Raw genomic sequence first — 21,585 nt, 5'->3', positions numbered from 1 at the left:
CTGGAGGGACGGATGATACCCAGTTCTAACATGTGTCCAAACTCTGCCTTGGCGGTGTTGAGGCGGTCTGCTGCCAAACGACGTGGTCGGGCTGCCATGGGTGGTCCATGGGTAACTATGTGGTGAGTTACCGAATGTTTCACGGCCTTCTGATCATAGGTAGGGCGAGTGATGGGATACTGTTGGACGATAGTATCATACCTATGATTGTCTGGCCGAGAAAACATCGGACTCACGATGGAGGGAGAGTTGTGGGCGCAGACACCATTGACAGAAAGGTGTGTAGTGGAGTCAATGAGCGTGTGGTGTTTGGCATCAACTAACAAACCAAAATGTTGCAAGAAATCTGCCCCGATGATGGGTGTGGGCACATCAGCTATGATGAAAATCCATCGAAAGGTGTGACGGAGACCAAAATCGAGCGTGAGCGAGCGCTCTCTATAAGTGGTGTTGTTCACCGCCTGTAGATGGAATGTAGGCGAAGAATTCGTCTTATCAGCTGCTGAAGGAGGAAGGACGCGGACTTCAGCTCCAGTGTCTACTAAAAAGCGTGTGCCGTGTTGTCGATCGCAGATGTAGAATAGGCGACTGGCCGTGCCACTGCCAGAAGACTAGCTCGTCGCCGCTAGTTTCTGCTGGCTAGCTGGATGCGGTTGCCGACGCGGCTGGTGTTTCCGTTGCGATCGGGGTGGTGTTCGCTGAGACCGCCGCTTGCCTGCTCCAGACATGTGGCCAGTGCGCACACCTGCTTGGTTAGCAGAAGGACCTGTGCCATGAGGTTCGCTATGACATCTGCTGAAGGGCTGTTGGTAGTTGCGTTAGCCATTGTAGTAGTAGGGAAGGATGAAGGATGAAAGGTGAAGGATGTAGGATGAGACGTGAAGTTGGCCCTAAACAATCACGTCGGGGTCACCAATGTAGGTATTATTGTGTGGGCCTATAATGAAATACCTACTCACCGAATGGCTAACAGGACGCAACAGAGCTGAAGGCACCACCAGCAGGAGTGGTAGACGACCGTATCAGAAGTAGAATACACTAGGGCACCAGAAGAGGTGAACAGTGTCCTTGTAGGTTGTATTGCACTCCCCGAAATGATATGAAAGAATATGGACAAACTCCGAAATGCACTCAGGGTGTCCGAAGACGGCAGTGTCCCATAGAAATATGTACGAAAGATCCAGCGACAGCGTGGAGTAGCCTCCGAGTGTCGTGGCTAGCACAAGCGAGGGTAGAGTCCACCGCTGGAACGCTGGATAGAAAAAACTGCGAGGTCCCTGGTAGAGTCTGCACACCACGGACAGCATGCTAGCAGGACCGAAGCAGCGATGTAACGGGACGCAAATCGCGTTGAATGTAGCAATGTAAAAATCCCCAGATTGGAGTGTAGAGCCTGAAGGAAGGGTGAGTCACGATGTACAAAGTAGTGAATATCGCGAAGTATAAAATCCGAGAAAGTGTAATAATCCGTATTGAGTATAATCCGTATGTAATGACAGTCCACGGCGCGAGGTGTCGTCTGCGAGAAAAGACGTGGGAAAATGTAATAATACGGACGTGACTCCAACGATTAGGACATGCTCTCAGGATGAAAGCTAATCGTGAAGTGAGGAAGCGTGGAAAATGAAACAGTTTGGTCGGAGAAAAGTCATCACGGACAGGAGCTTTGAGAGTAGTAATTGGCTGGTGAAAATGCACAGCTCGCAACTAATTGGTAGTTCATGTCCATGACAGCAAAACAAGGGGTGTGTTTATGGAAATCCGACTACTGTTGGAATGTGAGTTATGCGTACCTCGGCACAATGACAAAGGCGAAGAACGTAGTGCGCACCTGTCGTGTGTCGGCGCACAAAGAAAGTTCGCGTGGATGTTGACAAAATGCTGGGGTCGCCAGACAGCGTAATTTACAGCAGCCAGAATACCAGACAATATGATACATGGATATTGAAAACCGCTACAAAGTGTTAAAGAGTATACAATTCTAAGAGGAATTCAAAGTTTATTTGATGAAAATCGGTTTTGAAATGGCTGAGATATCCAAAAACAAAGTAAAACAAAGTGATCCTAATGATAGGTGCAGCCCTCCTTTTTAGTAGGATTGCTTCGTTTTGGATATCTCGGCCGTTTCAAAATCAATTTTCATCAAATAAACTTTGATTTCTTCTTAGAATTTTATGCCCTTTCATGTTTCCTAAGAGGTTTCTCATTATCTCAGAAAATCATCAAAGAACGATGGGACACCTGTAGCCTCATCTCAACCAAAAACTGTACCATCTCTTTAACTAGTTTCTCATTATCTCAACAAAAATCTGAAGCCCCATCTCAACCAAAACCCTACCATTTTTGGGGTCATTTTGTGGGTCTGAAGTCCATCTACACAGAACTCTGGATTCAGTGGCATTAAACAGTCACATCTTCACATTTCCAGATTCATTCAAATTTGCTAAGGAAGTCAGTTATGGGAGAGTCTGGCCATACTGTTGTTTTTTCAATACAGTGCCCTAAAGTGTTGTAGCTTTCCTAGGCAAAAAGGTAATTTGAGTAAATCTGCTTACATAGTACATATAGGCCTATTCGTGCACTCTGCAAGCTACAATCCACAATTAGAAAAAAAAGTTTCTTCAAAAGCAGGTACACTGTACAATATGAGTAGAAGAAGGTATCCAGACAGACTGATGGCATTTTCTTCATCAATACATCTTTTGTACAGGATAAAAGAAAAGGTTACACTCTGTACAAAAACTGGATAAACATTTGCAGAATGCTTAGAATGAATGCAAATACCTACTTGTTACTCAAGAGAATTCATTCAAACTTGGTATGGTATTGTTCTGACTTTGTAGGGAAACTGCATGTACACACAAAAGACTGTAATTTTCCACATGTTCCATTTCTCACTTAGATGTTTTTTTTGTAATACATGGAAACATTCAGCTTCAGAGATTCCAACTCCAAGCACCTCTCAAACTGGAGATTCTCGCGCTTGGACCCCTTAGCAAACTGGAGACTCTGCTCACATGATGTGGACAATTTTATGTACCTGGTATGTACTGTATACGCTATATATTTCGCGGGGGTTTTATTTTCGCGAATTTCGCGAGTCGGGAGCTATTCACGAAATTAACAACGCGAGAAAATATTACCTTCCAAAATGAATCCCTTGCCTTGATGATACGAACATTTCAGAGTATACCACGTCAAGGCTTACCGAACAGACCATACGTCCACGTCTACTTTAATACGAATACTGTAGAGAGCCAATCCATTGCGCCACAACGTTACAAACGCGCGGCGTGTCACTCTTGGATTACATGTACCGTATTAGCACTAGCTCTTGCGTTTGCATGCCGCTACATGTCAATTTTAGGGGCCGGGGCTTCGATCGTATGCTCCAGCTGGTTGCCGTTGAATTTACTCGTACCCCTCATACCACTCGTCAGAAATCTAGCGCGATGGACTTAACCACTTCAAAAATGTTGAATTCTAACTTACTATTTCGCAGAGTTTGGTAAGTTTTTTTCATGCAGTGCATAGCTAGTATCATTCTTATTTGCTAGTAAGTTGAAAATTCACACTTTCTTTGCCACTTCATATTTTCTCTGGTCCCCCAATCGCGAATTTAACCACTCGCGAAAATGTGTGACAGCGGCAATTCGCGAAAATGTATGTACGCGAAAATTATAGCGTATACAGTAGTTAGTTCACATCATGAGCATAAAGTGGGACATTCTTTGCAGTGGAGGTCCATCACAGGGCCTACTTACGGGCCCTGGAAGCTTAGGGTTATATGCCTTCTGGTTCTATATCTTAACCTTACCTGCTATTTCCACTCACAAAATAATAATAATAATAATACATACAATTTCTATAGCGCCGTTCTCCACTTTGATTAAATGCTCAAGGCGCTTTACAATTGTACATCAAAGCAAACAGACTGAAGATACAAGTACATCACCGTAATAGAAGAAAGGGAGAAGCAATCTTAAGTTATAGAGAAAATCCTAAGCGGGAGACACACACCCAGGGAGGGATAAATTCAATCTCATGGAATGGGAGAAATTTGAAACAATTGCCTCAAAGTGGGAGAGTTGAAGTGTCTGCAGGTTGGTGTGGGGGATAGTGGTGGACATTGTCGGCATTTAATAGTCAATATGCTCCCTAATGACAGGACTGCGTTTATGACATTAGCAAATGATTTAAGCATATGAAAAGTATTGTAACGCTGTACAGAGTATGCATTTAGTAGGTGTTATACAGTGTTGGAGGTCAGTGCACAATGCAGGAATTTGTATTTATTGCATACACAGCAGGGATGCCAAGTTCAAAAAAATTTTATGAGTGAGATTTTCATGACTCGGCATCTCAGCATGCGAATGTGCCTGCAAGCGAGGGTGTAGGAGGGGTTTTTCCCCCCTGTGGCCTCTCACGGTACGGTAGGGAGCTTTTTCAACTTTTACTTCTTAATGGTGCTATCAGGTGCATACATATGTGACTATTTTTTACTTATGTTGAAAGACAAGAGGGAAATATACCTTCATTTGCAACTATCACTTTAATCTTTTGAGCTATGCTCATTATTATAGGCCCAAATTGCAGACTTTGCCCGATGAGTGAGAAAAATGGATGCCATGAGTGAGATGGCCCCTAAATGCTCGAGTCTCACGCAGAATGCGTGAGACTTGGTAGCTCTGTACACAGTGTATTTCGAAACTGGCTTTTGATTCACAAATCAAATGCAAAAGCTTGCTTCACAATAACCAAAATTTTGTGCAATAAAGTGTACTAGAAAATCTCACTCAGAATTCTTTCCTATACTGTGTAAAGATCCGTGTGATCTGGTAACTCCTATACTTGGCATGATGTGTATGATTGCAGATCTTGCCATTGCTACCCTACGTCAGCAGGCAGATGTTGCAATCTTATGTGGTGTTGTATACAGTGCTAGCATAGCACATTTGTGACCGTGCACCTCAAAACGAACATAAAGTCGCACACACTGATTTTGCGTGAGGACTGAAAACAAGTGAAATGGGTCAACCTAGCCGAACTTGACTTTTTCATATTTTCTGAAAGAGCGGGTCTTCTTTTACATTATGCTAAAATTTGGTATCATAAAACGGGCAGGAAAGTGTGTTTTTTTAGCATTTTATCTCGAACATTTTTGATAGAATAGTGTGATTAGGTGTGTCTTCAGAATCCCTTTTTATGCCTCCGCCACGAAGTGGTGCCGGAGGCATTATGTTTTCGGGTTGTCCGTCCGTCCGTCCGTCCGTCCGTCCGTCCGTCTTTCCGTCCGTCCGTCCGTCCGTCCGTCCTTCCATCCGTCCGTCCGTCCGTCCTTCCGTCCGTCCTTCCGTCCGTCCGTAATGAATTTTGTGGACAGGGTAACTACCAAAACCTTTTGAGGTATCCTAATGAAACTTGGCATGTATGTGTATTAGGGGGTGAAGTTGTGCCTATCAACTTTTGGGTGCACATGCTCAAGGTCAAAGGTCAAAAGGTCAAGGTCAAATGCTTAAAATTTTACTATTTCCCCCATATCTATGCAATGCCTGAAGATATTTTCTTGAAACTTAGTGTATACATGTACTACCCAATTAAGATTCTCTGGTGAAAGTTTTGGGTCATGAGGTCAAAAGGTCAAAGGTCAAAAGGTCAAGCAAAATGTTAAAATTTCACTTTTTTCTCTGTATCTTGGAAATTGTTCAAGGTATCTTCATGGAACATAGTATATATGCATCTACTGACTGGCAGTGGTTATCTAGGGAATTTAGGGTTCATGGGGTCAAAGGTCAAGGGCAATACTTCAAAATTATACTATTTTCCTTATATTTATGCAATGCCAGCAGGATTTTTTTTTAAACTCAATGTATGCATGTATAACCCAATAGAGATTCTCTGGGATTTTTTTTTTGTGCCAAGAACGTCAAAGGTCAAAAGGTCAAAGATCAAGTGAAAGTGCTGAACTTACTTCTTTCTCCATATCTCGGAAGTGGCTCAAGTTATCTTGAAACCTAGTACATGCTGAATTTATGTATGTTCTGCCTGACAGTGATTCTCTTATAAATCAAAGGCCAGATGAAAATGATAACAATTTACTGTTCAATACAGAAATTGCGCTTTTTCTCCATACCTTGAAAATTACTCAGTGCATAAACTTATGAAATGGTCAATGTCAAGTTAAAGTTCTTAAATCCCCAAATACATGCTCTCCTATTCATCCAATTAAACATAGGTCAAGGAAGGTAAAACATTCAATACATTTGTGACAAACATGTCATTTTAATATTTTGCCAATTTTGTGAAAATGTAATCACACATTGTCCACATGTACTATAGACCTATTAGGAGAATCATGCATTATGGCGGAGGCATACCAGTCGCCATAGCGACATTTCTAGTTCATTTCTTGCAAACCTTGTCCACACTCTTCACTTTCAACTCTAATAACTTTTGAAAGGATAGCGCTACTGCTTTGAAAGTTGGCATTAATTATGGACAGAATGTGTTAATGAGGCATGCTTAATTTCAGATTAATCTGATAATCTCTTCATTGTTGTTACTCTGGTGGTTTACTTCCTGTTTTTTGTCCCATTCATCGCACAGCCAGCACGGTTTGGTAAAGATTAAGCGCTTGAATAGACACTGTACTTCAGAGCCTCTTTTCTCAGTTCACACTTTTCCTGAGTTTGTGCTTTCTTTCCAATATTTAGATAGGTTAGGAGAGGCCATTTGATTTGAGTTATACATTATCTTAAAGCTTAAAGTCTGCTCTTTCAGAATATGGTCTTATCTAAAAATTCATGTCTGGCGACTTTTTGTTTGTTTTGAGGTGCAGAGTCACATTTGCTGGCATAAATTATTTCCCGGCCTCATACACTGAATGCCTGCCAGATGGACTACCCCATAGACAGTGGAAATCCCCATATGTTGCAAAATGTATGGTTTTTATAATGTCCCATGCCATAGAGTGCTCGTTAGGGTTACAATGTGTACATGTACAAAGATGGGGGATTACACATAAACCAGGATGCCATGTACTTCTGTCAAAACAAGCTCTGATCTCAACTTTTTGTTTCTTCCTTGACTATCTTTATATTTCCACTACTGAGCATAATATTGTAACACACACACACTCAAACGCAAAATGTTTGTGGATCTTTACAAGACAAAAGTTCAGTGATCTCAGGTGAGTCAACTATAGGGATGGACAGAATGAGAAAGAGAGAAAGAGATATGACAGATTTGGAGAGAGAAGAAGAAAGGGGTGAGGTTGTTCAGTGTTGGTAATAATGTGAATGATGTACTGTACATGTACTAAGTGATGGCTGCTATGAAAATAGAGGCCCTTGACTACTCTCTTGCCATCAATATTCAAACTTTTAAATTCCCTGTAGTTTTCGATGGGTTTGGAGTGAAGGAATTGATACAATATAAATAATTGATGAAAAAGTCTTTTATGACCAAGTGAAATATCCTGCATGTCATGCTTATAAATGCAGAATTATCTGTTGAATTGCAGTGGGGGACAAAAGTCACGCTGTTACCCATAAAGGCGTGATAAAATCCTGTACAAAGATCTTCCAATGAGATGATGTAATTTGTTCCAAATTGCTTTCCAATGAAGATGATGAAAATGAATTGAAAACCTGCTTTTCATAAAAACCATACAAGAAGTTAAAATTTTAGAGGGTAAAATGCTCATACAGTATAACATACTGGCATGACACCATGGTGTGACATATTGTTATATTGTATATTTTTTAGTATTACACAAAATACACAAAATACACAAATATACTTACAATTTCTATAACAGTAACACATTATAATTCTAGAACATGGGGTTGACAGTATTTCATAACATTTATGATAGTTCTCTACAAATGCAATTAAAGTGATGGAAATCCCAATTGTTATCATTTTCAGCATATTTTGAAATTTGAGCCAAATTTTTCCCCCAAACTGGCCATTTTCAGGGATAAAATGTTAAAACTTCCACACTAAATTATGATAATAAAGATGTATTTTTTAAAATGTGAAATCTCTTTTTTTGTGGGGCAGAGCATATCACACACCTATGACTTAAAAATGTTCCCTCTGATATCTCATTTTCTTGTGGAAATAACCACTGAATAACAGTTGCAATTTCAATTTAAATAGGTACATTTACATACAAAATAAGTGAATTTAAGCTGAAAAGTATGTTTATGCATGCAGATTTATAAAATTACCATAACGTATTGCATACTGTGGTCCATGTGCAACATGGAGTCACTGATATTGAACACCCAACTTGGTGATTGTGTGTTTCACATACTGCATATGGAATGAATGAGAATTTTAACAAGATATATATGGGGGAAAAAAACAAACTACCAAACTTGAATGATGTCAACTCCTGAAATGATAATTGACCAGAATGAAAGTGGAATAAGGCAGTCTTATGACTGGCAGTGAAATTGTATCATTCAATGAGTTCATAGTGTGTGTGTGTGTGTGTTTGTGTATGTGTGTGTGTGTATGTGTATGGAGGGGGGGGGGGGGGTCCCACAACATGCTGAGATCCCTTGGAACAATTCGTATGTTCCCAGTTGTCGAGATATTTCATCCTCTCTGCCATTACTGCTGAACTTTCTGCACCTTTGATAAAACCATAGTAATCTGTCCCTCTGTCCATCAGATGTGTGTTGTGCTTCATAAGCAAGTTTGTTTTGCTCTTTTTCCTCCTGTTTGTCCAGAAAGTCATGATGTGATGGAGGGATATCAAGATAGCAGGAGTCTTGGGCTGTAGTGCCTCAACCCAGTATACACGCCTGTCATGGATGTGGCTAACAAAGAGCAAGGTACCGTACTTACAATGTAGTAATGCAGTCTACAATGATGCAGTCTTCATCGCATATATACAAGGCATATGTGTATAACAGTGTGTGCTTGAGATCTAGTAATTTCCTTAGTGGTTTGTACAGTACAACTACTTAATTGCCTAACTAATTGTATTCTAGCAAAGCTGACTAAATCATGGACAGCACATTATATACAATATGTACAAAATTGTAAGTACTTTGTCCATTGTTAGCTCACCTGAGCCAAAGGCTCAAGTGAGCTATTGCGATCGCCCTTCGTCCGGCGTCCGTCGTGCGTCGTCCGTCGTCCGTCGTCCGTCGTCCGTCGTGCGTCGTCCGTCGTGCGTCGTGCGTAAACTTTTTACATTTTCATCTTCTTCTTGAAAACCCCAAGACTGATTTTCATCAAACTTGGCAGGTAGCATCCCTAGGGGGTTAGGAACTCAATTTGTTAAAATGGGCACCATGCCCCACCCAGGGGGCCCCCAGGGGGGCCCAAACCCCCCAAAATTAAGGAATCTGTAAAAATCTTCTTCTCTAGAACCAGAAGTGATAGAGCTAAGTTAATACTATGAGTTAGTACATTGATGACTGTAGTTTCAAGTTTGTTCATGGCAGAATCAGGGGTGCCCCCCTTGGGACCCAGGGGAGGGGGGTGGGGAAGGGTTCTAATGGGGCCTAAATTGTACATTTTCATCTTCTTCTTGAGAACCCCATGACCCATTTTCACCAAACTTGGCAGGTAGCATCCCTAGGGGGTTAGGAACTCAATTTGTTAAAATGGGCACCATGCCCCACCTAGGGGGCCCCCAGGGGGCCCAAACCCCCCAAAATTAAGGAATCCGCAAAAATCTTCTTCTCTAGAACCAGAAGTGATAGAGCTAAATTAATACTATGAGTTAGTACATTGATGACTGTAGTTTCAAGTTTGTTCATGGCAGAATCAGGGGTGCCCCCCTTGGGACCCAGGGGAGGGGGTGAGGAGGGGTCCTAATGGGGCCTAAATTGAACATTTTTATCGTATTCTTGAAAACCCCATGACCCATTTTCACCAAACTTGGCAGGTAGCATCCCTAGGGGGTTAGGATCTCAATTTGTTAAAATGGGCACCATGCCCAACCCAGGGGGCCCCCAGGGGTCCCAAACCCCCCAAATGAAGGAATCTTTATAAATCTTCTCTAGAATCAGAAGTTATAGAGCTGAGATAATATCATGAGTGAGTACATTAATGACTGTAGTTTGAAGTTTGTTCATAGGAGATCCAGGGGTGCCCCTCTTGGGTAGGGGGGGGGGGTGGTTGGAAGGGTCCAAATGGGGGCCTGAATTGTACATTTTCATCTTCTTCCTGAAAACCTCATGATGGATTTTTGTCAAACTTGGCAGGTAGCATCCCTAGGGGGTCAGGATCTCAATTTATCAAAATGGGCACCATGCCCCACCCAGAGGGCCCCAGGGGGCCCCAATCCCCCCAAATTAAGGAATCTTTAAAAAATTGGGCCCTTATTGTACATTTTCATCTTCTACTTGAGAATGCCTGATCAAATTTTAATTTAGATTAGTGACTGCGTGAAAGGTGAACTTGCGATACTCAGGTGAGCGCTAGACCCGCGGGTCTCTTGTTGTTTATTGCTGTGATGCTGCTGCCGAAAGATTTAGGATTGATAAAAACAAAATTGTTGAAATGATTTTCCATTTCATTGCATAGCCTTAAAGGACTCATTGGCCCGAATTCACGAATGTGGTACAAGTGAAACCATGGGTTAAACCATGGACAATTTGAAGGAGTGCCAAGTGTCACATGGCCTATTTCATTACGAAATCAGTCATGTCGTCGACGAAATTATCATTTCGTAACGAAATGACATTTCATCGACGAAATGAACATTTTGTAACGAAATAGGCCATGTGACACTTGTCCATGGTTTAAACCATGGTTTCAATTGTACCACCTTCGTGAATTTGGGCCATTGTCATGTACATAATGTATGCCATGCTGTTCAATATGCAATACATTATTGTGTTATCACACGTTAAGTTAGGTTTGTATGCGGTTACTACATTCTTGCCTTTCAATTGCAGCCAGGGATAGTCCAGTACCCAGGGAAGAGGAGCTCCAAATCACACATGTTGTCACTGATACCCCTGCTCCAGATGAGTGTCAGGAGAGAGCCTTCAAGACAGTTCCAGAAGGGCTCAGCATTCGACCAGCTGCAGCCAACAATGCCTTGGGAGTGTGGGCTACCAAGGACTTTGAGAAGGGGACCAGATTTGGCCCTTTTTGTGGTGTCCAGGTAGATGGAACCACTGGTCAAGAAAGTAGTTGTGCATGGGAGGTATGTCAGTCACACTGAAGACATAATGAATAAAAGACCTTGTGTGGAACCTCCCGTTTTGAATCATTACAACCTGACATATTGATTATGAATATGTATGTCAATATTCTTGTTTAATGTGAGGGAAATTGCCATTTTCATGCCTCCGTCACGAAGTGGTGCCAGAGGCATTATGTTTTCGGGTTGTCCGTCCGTCCGTCCGAACATACGTCCGTAACTTACGTCCGTAACGTACGTCCATCCGCATTTGTTTACGCGATAACTTGAGTAATATTTACTGGAATTTTACCAAACTTGGTCCAAGTATAAGATATGATAGGGCAATTACTTAATAAGATTTTGGGTGAAATTGGCCAAAGGCTAAAGATCAAATCATGAAATTACATCCGTTTACGCAATAACTCCCGTTTACGCAATAACTCAAAACTGGATCAAGCAAATTTCACCAAACTTTGTCCAAGGATGATGTATGATGGGACATTTACTTGATTAGTTTTTGAGTGAAATCGGACAAAGAAAGATCAAGGTCACCTTCTAAAATTTATCTGTTTACGTGATAACTCAAAAGTGGATGAAGCAGGTTTCACCAAATTTGGTCCAAGAATAGTGTATGATGGGGCAATTAGTTGAGTAGATTTTAGTGACATTGGCAAGAGGTCAAAGGTCAAGGTCAAATGCTATAAATGTTGCTATTTCCCCCATATCCATGCAATGCCTTTACGGTATTTTCTTGAAACTTAGTGTAGACATGTACTACTGCATAAAATTTTCCAGAGAGAGTTTCATGTCATAAGGTCAAAGGTCAAAAGGTCAAAGGTCAGGTGAAAATGTTAATAATTTTACTTTTCTCGCAAATGGTTCAATGTATCTTCATGGAACTTGGTACATACTCATGTACTGACTGGCAGGGATTATCTAGGGAATGTAGGGGTTATGGGTCAATAGTCAGGGGGTCAGAGGTCAAGGTTAACTCCTCAAAATTTAACTATTTCCCTCATATACTAGTTTATGCAATGCTTGTATTATCATTTTTAAAACTTGATATATACATGTATTACGTACCTAATGGAGATTTTCTGGGAAATTTCCAGCCAGAAGGTCAAAATTAGGTTAAAGATTAAGGGTCAAAGTCCAGGTCTAGATGCAAAAAAAAAAATCTAATTTATACTGTAATTAACACTCTTTCTTCATAGGTCTTGAAAATTACTCAATGCATAAAGATTATAAAAGGGTTGGTCAGAAGTCAAGTAAAAATCCTCAATTCCCCAAATACATTCTGTACCTACACTCTATAGACAATTATTGCAAACCTAGTTCAAGAAAAGTGAGCATTCAAAATATTTCTGACAAACCTGTCATTTCAATATTTTGCCGGTTCTGTGAAACTGTGATAACACATTGTGAAGACATTGTACCATACACCTATTGGGAGAATCATGCATTATGGCAGAGGCATCAGTCGCCATAGCAACATTTCTAGTTATATTTTGAAATGATTCCTAACATCTTCTGTATGATGCAATTGGGGATAGCTCTCAAGATTCTGTTTTAGAGAGTCATGTCTGTAATACCTCTGCCCCCAAAGGGTGAGTGAGATATTGTGTGTGTGTGTGTGTTGTTGTTGTTTTTTTTTTGTTGTCCATTCTTGAAACTTAGTTCTTCTTGACCCTCAGACCAGGTATGTTGCATGAGGTATAGATCCACTTGTTTGACTATTTGTGAAGTTTCTGCTATTTCATTTATCGTTTATCAACATAATAATCTGAACATTGCTTCTCCTGATCTTGTTTGGAATCCAAGCCTGTAACATTCTCTACAGAATATGCAAAGCAAATTGGCACAAGGTGGTGTGTATGAACAGATTGACAATGGGTAATAGCAGGTATTTTGTAAGTGCCGTATAACAGGCTCTTTTTTTTCATGTAGAAGGTGTAAACTGTATTTTTCTTTACTATGTCTATGAAATGACAATACTTCTGGAAATTTGTAGCAATTGTAATGGCTTTTATTGTATTATTATTATCATTATCACTATATATGATATATATATATTTTTTTTCCTTTGTGTGTGTGTGTGTGTGTGTGGGGGGGGGGGGGGTAATCCTATTTTAACTGGGCTTTTTCAGTCCATCTTTTAACTGTTAGTTTGACCCCCAGGATCTCGCATACTGATTGTGTGACTTATGCAAAATTTGCATTGAGGTCCATTGAGGTATTAGCAGTGCATTCATGTTTTCATTCAAATGAGCAAATGTAGAATATGCAAATTATGCAAATATAAGTTACCAATGTCTGGTTATTTTTGCTATTTTTGTATTTTTCAAAGAAAAACAATAAAAAGTTTGAGACAATGTAATGACTCAAGATCATAGACTTCCCTTTTTAACATGAAGTGATTTGTAAAGTAACAGAATATATTAACAGTAATTATCAGGTGAAAGTACCGAAAAAAATGATAAAAGAGTAATCTGCAGTGGTTCCAGAGAAGTCGCAAAATCATGACCGGGGGTAGGGGGGGGGGGGAGGAGGGGGTCAAGGTGACCTCCCAGTTCACATAGGGTTGAATGAATGCCAATGAATCATTGTCAAAACAAGTAGTAAGAAAAAGAATGTACTAACATCAACCAGTGGAACCAGTAGGCCTAACAGGGGAAGAAGATACATAAAGCATGTATTGAGGATGTAGCCTACAAACAGGTAACATCCTCCTGTACATGGAGCAAAGTACTTTTGACAGTGACATTTCTTACCAGTTTTCAGCTGACAGCCTTCATTGTTCTTCAGTCAATTGTAGTATTTATATGTGCTTCTTTGATTTAGATTCGAGAAGATAATGGCAGAGGAGCTGTGATGCACTGGATTGATGCCCGTGACGAGAACAAGTGTAACTGGATGCGGTATGTGAACTGGGAGGCTGAAGAAAGCGAGCAGAATATGAAGGTGTATCAAGAAGAGGATGACATCTATTTCTTGACCACTTGCCCAATCCAAGCAGGAAGTCAGCTTCTTTCCTCTGATCCAAGGAACAGAGGGAGGGAGCCAAGAAGCAGAGAAGCAGCCAGTGAGTCAACAGCTAAACATTCATTTGTACATGTTGACATGCCTGCAACAACTTAACATGACCATCACTGAAAGCATGGTCTGTACAAAGCATTTGGGCCTATGCATTTTGTATGGTACTTAATGAGCTTTCAGTGCAAGGTGTACAATTATAGTCAAATCTGTGTCACAGTTATTTGCACTTACAAGTATTGTGCAAGCTGGTAGCATTCTTGCCAGGCGTATCTCACATGTCAGTAAATAGAAGCTGAGCATATTATTCCAACATGCCAGCCATTCCAGCCATAACATCACCTGTGAAGTTACTGTCTGGCCTCCAGTGTGAAGACACTAGAAGCCCAGCAGGCTTTGTCTCCGATGTATAAGCAGTGCTGTGTAAGTCTGGTGTTGATGTGGAAGCTAAAGTGAGAATGTCAACATTAACAAGAAGAAAGATTTAAGATTTAAAAGAATGTGTCTTGAGCCTTGTGTTACATAACAGATGCTGGCTTGTGAGGCCACTAAGGTCATGTTTTCTACTGTAAATGCACATCCAGTTAACCTTGTCCATCACAAATAGTGTACACACCATAGAGGGATGAATTTCCAGCTATCTGTCACACTAATGTATCCCATTGCGAGCCAAATGTTGTTATAGAATGGGTAGCGAGAATCCTGCTATCTCATTGGTCGAGAGCTATGTGTTTATTTATACTGGCCGCACACTGAGTCACAGTGGTAAACATGTATCGCGCACTTGTAGCAGGAGTACGCGCACTTGTGACAAAGGTTCGCGCATTAAGCAAGCGTTCGCCACTCAGTACGAGCCGCCTATTGGCTAAAACAGCCATGCATCAGTTTTTACTGATGCATGGTTGGCCATGCGTCCAGTAAAAATTGATGCATGGTTTTCGGGCTCTTGTCTACGGCAAGCCAAAAGAAAATGCATCCAGTAAATTTGTCATCGGGTAACACGATTGGAAAATAGGTTTTTGGCAAGAAAATTACCCATTCTATAAAACAGATGAGGCACATGTCTTTTCGTGCGTCAGTCGGAATATAGTGTGCATGCGGTAACTATGGAATTTAGCCTAAACCCACTCGGCTTCGCCTCATGGGTTAAGCATTCCATAGTTACCTTATGCACACAATTCCGACTGACGCACTCGCACCTGTGCGTCATTTGTGTACTGACTTGACTGCTCCACTGCATAATTCATGCAAAAATTGGTGACACAACAAGCTGCATTCCGTAGACCTGATGACCAGTCTCCTCTTGCTGTACTGAGGGCACCAGTCAGAAAGTTAAAGTGATGTGAAGGAGATTAAGCAAATAATCAACATTGGTGAAGGTGATGGGACAAACTATCACTTCCGAGGCGATCTGGATGTAGCTATCTTTCCGAAGTGCAGATGAGGAAAGATAGCGTACACATTCAGATCGCCAAGGAAGTGATAGTTTGTCTCATTGCCTGAAACTAAAAGTTGATTATTTGCTTTATATGGCCCATTCTCAGTAAAAGCGTTCAAATACGGAATTTTGGTGTCGCCGACATTCCATGACAGTTTGCGGTTCCCTGAAACCTATTAGATACTATTTAAATGTTTATAATATATCACGAGGACTTTATTTGTTAAAAATAAACATGATCAAATGCAGTTGTCTGCCTTTTTGTATAAAATTTTGCTGTTAAACTTCGTTAAGACCCCCAAAACGCAGTGTCGCCGGCTATTTCAGAATTATGTTTTATTGCTCCTCTCCGTCCACAAACATACTTTCCAAATATCATTTTCATGGACGATGAGCATATCATATGTGCTAATCACAATACTCAAAAAGTTCCAAAACTTTTATTGACTTCTGTTTTTATAGCCTTTTGAAACCTGTCGCCAAATTCACCGCCAGATACGTTACCAGTTTCTTTAGTGTTACAGCATTGCGAAAATAACAAGACTATGCAATGACCCTGTGTATATGAAACCCTGAGGATATACTTCATACACTGCAAGTACTTAGATTTTTTGTGCAACAGCTCTTTATTGAGAATACGGTACAATGTTTGAAATATCGGTTTTCTACACTTTTTATTTGGACAGATACGTTACATACTTTTCACGCCACCCACGGCGACAGATATTGCAATATCAAACAAATTGTATATTATACATTACTCCTCGGAATGACGCATCGATTCAACATTAAAGTTTAGTACAAGTGAGAAATATTTGGTAGATATCGCTCTCATAATAATATGATCGACCATATACGTTACCACAGATACGTTACCCCAGATACGTGACCGAATTTTGCTCATTGGTCTTGTGCTTTCTGGGGATCAAATCTGGTCAAAATTCATCCCTACACATTACATGCTTCGTTTTGTTGGACCTCAGGATTATATTCTTACACCAAAAGGACAGAGAGGTGAAAAAGAGCAACACTTCCACATGATTTTTCTTTGTGCGTCAGTGTCTCACAACTTAATGCCAAGTTTTCCGACAGATACGTTACCACATAATCAAAATGCTGAAAAGAAATTGTAAATGGTTTTACAAACAAATCGTTGTGTGCTCATAAACTCCAAAGTTCTATTCTATAAAACCCAGCCACTTTCACATTCTATGCAACAACTTTGAACGTTTATTTTACAAGACGAAGCTAAGATTCAGCATATCAGTTTTTTGCTTTTCAGATTTAGCAGATACGTTACGTATAATTCAGGGCACCCACGGTGACAAATAATGTTATGTAAAACAAAGTGTTTATAAAATAATTCTGCATAGAATGACGCTTCCATAAAAAATTAAAGTTATGTTCAAATGAAGAATATTCAGTAGATATTGCTCTGTAACTTCACCGACAGATTCATTTACGGTACGCCAGATACGTTACCAAACTTTGAAAGAGTAAAAAGTAGTTTATGAAACGCTTCCGAGAAAAGTTCCAGTGTTCTGTTGCATATTTATTCTAGTGTTTTTCAACATATGAAGAACTACTCAAGATTCATTGATAAGTTGAACAATTATTTATTCATTTTCATTAAAAGGAATGAGCCAAATACGTTACCATAGGTCAAACAACTGTTTAGCACATCGAGTTCATAGAGACTGTACCTCTTTCCTTCTAAGTGCCTGCAAACATATATATTTTAAACCTTGTTTGCATTATCCATCAAAACTTAATGAATATTTATAGTCAGATGGATAAATACATTCAGACGTAAGATGAGAATATTCTGTGAATGAAGAACTCAGCTTTCACATTTAGGGCTCTTTTCCACTACATTTCATAGTTTAAATATTACGTACAATGTTTAAAATGGTTAATTTGGGCTTACATTATTCATTTTTACATCAATTCATGAGGTAAATAATTAAACAGGTGATATTTATTAATTCATACACAACTAAAATTATTACTTATATCTTACCAGATACGTTACCAAAGGTGATTCGATGTTTTTCAATAGTTATTTCCCCGGGAAAGCAATTCATATTTGTTTCCTGTGGAAATTCCAGATCGGATCGTTCCGTTTGCATGATTTGTGGGATTCGAAACTTTATTTGTAAGCGAAATTTGCAAAAAATACAAAGTGAATCTTAAGGTTATATTTCATTTCAGCAAAAAGCATATTTCAACCTACCACACAGAAATAATTTCTACCAATTAGCAAGGGATGACAACATCTTTACCTCTTGAAAAATCCCAATATCTTTAGGGGGGACAGATGTCTTTTCCTGAACAGAAATTGGATCAAAACAATAAATTTAATTCAGAGTTAGGAGTCCATTACAACATGTAAATTTGCGGTAACGTATCTGATTGGTGATCAAAAATCATATATGATGCTCTATTTCAAATCATTTTTACTCAATGAATGGCCATCATTTAGAATGTTCCACTTTTTGTTTCGTATTTGACCGGTTTTGAAGTTTCCGAAAACACATCTTTGAATGTATTACTTTGTGGTTGATTTTTCGGTTTTACTCACATGGAATTGAACACTTAATCTGAGAATGGCCCATATTCCACATCTAGTGTCCTAGATATTCCCATTTTATTCCACATCTCAAACCGTTTTAGTTGTTTTTAGGTCTCCTACCTCAGGGCTTAGGTTACTTTAGATGTATGCGTGTAGATGACAAAACAATGAATTTGGTCCGCGCATTGCGCGGCACCGAAATAAAAATGCATTGCACTGTGTACTATCAAGTGACCTAGTTAAATGATAGTCCACAGTGCAATGCACTTTTATTTCGCGTTAACTCATCTCGAGTTAGGACTGTATGAACTGAAGAGATCAGCGAAACAAAAGGGACTATCAACATAGAGTGCAACCAACTTTTCTTCCAGATGATGTGATGGGCAAAACTACGCTTTATAACGTGATCAGCTCTTGACCAATCCTATAGCAAGATTCTTAGTATGTGGAATATAAATATACGTGGCCAACAAAATTAGTTGTGCAAAGACACATACCCAATGTTCAATAACTCCTTCAGTCTAATATGTATGCACCACTGCTATCATGAACATCATGTAAATGGCCCAAACTGTCAAAAGGAAAGCAGCATTAGACTGAGTTGACTTACAAAGGTACTGTTCAGTCCTGATGACCAAAAGATACTCAATGTCACCAAGATGCTACACTGTATGACATATATATTACCAGGACCAGGTACCACAGTAAATATGTTGTATTTGTTCATCATGAGAGGTAAAAATAGAGGGCAAATAGTGCTTTGCATGGCCATTTACCATCCTTGCTGCGTAGAAGGGTGCACCACCATTGGTTTGATGTCTGTCATGAAGACATACTCTCAGATGAATGTGGTATAATGCATCGTTGAGTGTAAAATGCTCTGCAAGATACCACTGTGTAGAGTGCTACATTTGAACAATCTTAGCAATACATCGTGCATGTATTACTGTAAAACACAATATATTAGCAGCATGAAAATTTCGTGAATTGGAGGCGAAAGCCTTTCCTGCAGCATGAAATTTTTGTGAATTGCCAGTGGCATCCAATGCATATTAAGTAGGCAAGAACTTTCGCATGCATTTTAATTTCGCGAATGTTGGCACTAGCGAAATTAAAATGCACGCGAATATTCCTCGTTTTACAGTATCCTAGATTGTACGCTGGTATACATACTTGTTTATATATCAGACTGAAGGAGTTGTCAGTGATGTGCATTTTAAATGAAGAAATAGGAGAAGATTTGAATCGCACCCTGAAGGTCATTTGCTCTATAAGCTGTTATTTTTGTGTGGGTTTAATTTTTGTGGAATTTCATGAATAACTCTTATTCTGTAAATTCAACAACACAAATGTCTCCATGTGCTAGGGTAATAGTGCACTAACGACAGCCTTAGTGACAATTTGCGAAAACAACATCTCGTGAAAATGTCCATTATTCCCCAAAATATGTGTACGCAAAATAACAGCTTGTACAGCACTGGTCCCATTCCTCTTCTTTATAATGTAGGTTCCTGTATTGACTGGTATATAGCTATTGTATCAACTTCTAATCTTCTATCTGCAGCAGCTATACACTGGCCTCCAGATTGTTCTTCAATCTACCAATCTTTCTCTGTTCCTTGTGATTATCCCTAGTAGTCATGCTGAATGAAACCTGGCACATTAACACACATCTGTGTGCTAGCACTGTGAAGCATTGGAGTAATAGTGCACTCACCTCCTTACAGTATGAATTCCTGTGAACAATAAAGGGATGCAAAATTTTACCTCTCTGAGAAACTGGTAAATCTGATATACCAAGTGGAAGGTGACTCTATGTAATATGTCAGTTCGGGAGTTAGCTCATGTGCACATGGGTACGTATGACCTTTTTTTTCCTCAGACGGTTGGGCACTTCACTAAAGTGAGATCATGCATTTTATAAGCTTGTCCTACATAACAATTTATGGAATTCATCAATCATGTTCGAACAAAAAAATATCTTTAAGAGAAGATCAAGTGACTAGAATGGTCCTTCAATTAACACTTAAAATTAATATTAGTAATGATGATAATAATAATAATAGTAATACCTGGTAATAATAATAATAAAAAAAAAAGATAAATATAACTTATAAAGTGCTTGATTCTAAAGTTTCTAAGTGCTATTAAAGCATCTTGTATTTGAGGAATTCAATCTTGAAGTACTGTAAATAGCAAGACGTAACAAAATACAGCAGTCATTTCATTATTTTGTACCAAACGTATTGACAATCTTTTTCTATTGATACTGCCAAATATCACGTTTGCCGTAAAGCACCATGAATGTGCTGGCAATTACCATTTATAGGAATTACTTTGATAATCATATACGTCTCAGATGCTTATCTCAGTGAATTTAAAGCCAACTATGCCCTGTTGGTACAAATTACCTTTTCTCTGTTCATGTGCATACTGGAACCCTGAACTGGCATTTCGATCTTATGCAGAGAACATTCAGCTGCTCACTGCAGTAAACTCTAATCTGATTATTCTGTCTTTTAACATTCACCATTTGTGATCCTTGTATGTGTGGCAGTTCTCACAAGTTGGAGCTTATTGAGAATGAGAAGAGAAGAAGCTTTTCACTCTTTCTGTGCAATGCCAGCGTCTACTTTGCCCACTTTGATTATTGTCTAGGTGCATAGAGGTGTGCAGCCAGATGTGGCTTTCTACATCAGCTGTTGGCATTAAGCCAAGGCTGAAGCTAGAATCGTTAGGTTCATGAAGGTAGCTTGCATGGACAATCTTGCAGATGTGTTATCCTGTATCCTGCTGTGGTAGTTATGTGACCGCAGCTGCATACCCTACTGCCAATCATGCCTACTACCAATCAGACCTACCGGTACTTTGTATTTTTTAGATCTACTCATATTTTACCTTGACTATTTATTTCACATAAATACACCTCTATTCTAGCTGTACCCCCTCTTCTTTTGACATCAAATTATTGGTGAAATGTATTACCCTCTCCAAATCTGGGGTTCCTTTATCATAACTATGCTCCATTTGCTTTCTACCCAGCAATACAATATGTGAAATGTTCTTTAAACTTTTTGATTATTTATAAAGAAAATTTGCTATCGTGTATGAGAGCTTTATAAATGATAGCCACTCTTCATTGTGTTTTTACTATGCAGGTTCTAACTCACATGAGCAGAAGTCCACACTGCAAGAATCAGAGAGCAGTTCTTTCAGTGATCACAAAGGTTGGTTCAACCTACAGAACTTTCACAACATGCCCAAGCATACATTAAAGTGTAACCCAAATAAACTACTACACACACACAGACACACACACACACACACAAAAGATGTGTGGTACTCCATGTGTGCATTGCTGTATCTCCAGGGCAGTAGTACAAC

General features: G+C 39.7%; 1 protein-coding gene across 2 annotated transcripts in view; it reads left to right on the top strand.

Annotated features, from left to right (window-relative positions):
• LOC139721027 (uncharacterized) overlaps positions 1–21,585 on the top strand; it is a 54,735-nt gene that overhangs the window by 16,343 nt on the left and 16,807 nt on the right. The window contains exons 2-5 of one of the 2 annotated variants that reach the window (XM_071632360.1): positions 8,742–8,846; positions 10,926–11,179; positions 14,000–14,240; positions 21,360–21,428. In XM_071632360.1, coding sequence (XP_071488461.1) covers positions 8,822–8,846; positions 10,926–11,179; positions 14,000–14,240; positions 21,360–21,428 — 589 coding nt within the window. In that variant the 5' untranslated portion in view covers positions 8,742–8,821. Of the gene's footprint in view, positions 1–8,741; positions 8,847–10,925; positions 11,180–13,999; positions 14,241–21,359; positions 21,429–21,585 lie in introns of those variants that run through there. The other variant, XM_071632359.1, reaches the window with a different exon arrangement.

This window comes from Diadema antillarum, unplaced genomic scaffold, assembly GCF_040938485.1.
Source record: "Diadema antillarum isolate AM-2024a unplaced genomic scaffold, OU_Dant_1.0 scf00000136, whole genome shotgun sequence".
Taxonomy (NCBI): Eukaryota; Metazoa; Echinodermata; class Echinoidea; order Diadematoida; family Diadematidae; genus Diadema; species Diadema antillarum.
Note: the sequence above shows the minus strand (reverse complement) of the source record. Positions and strands in the feature narration are given on the sequence as shown.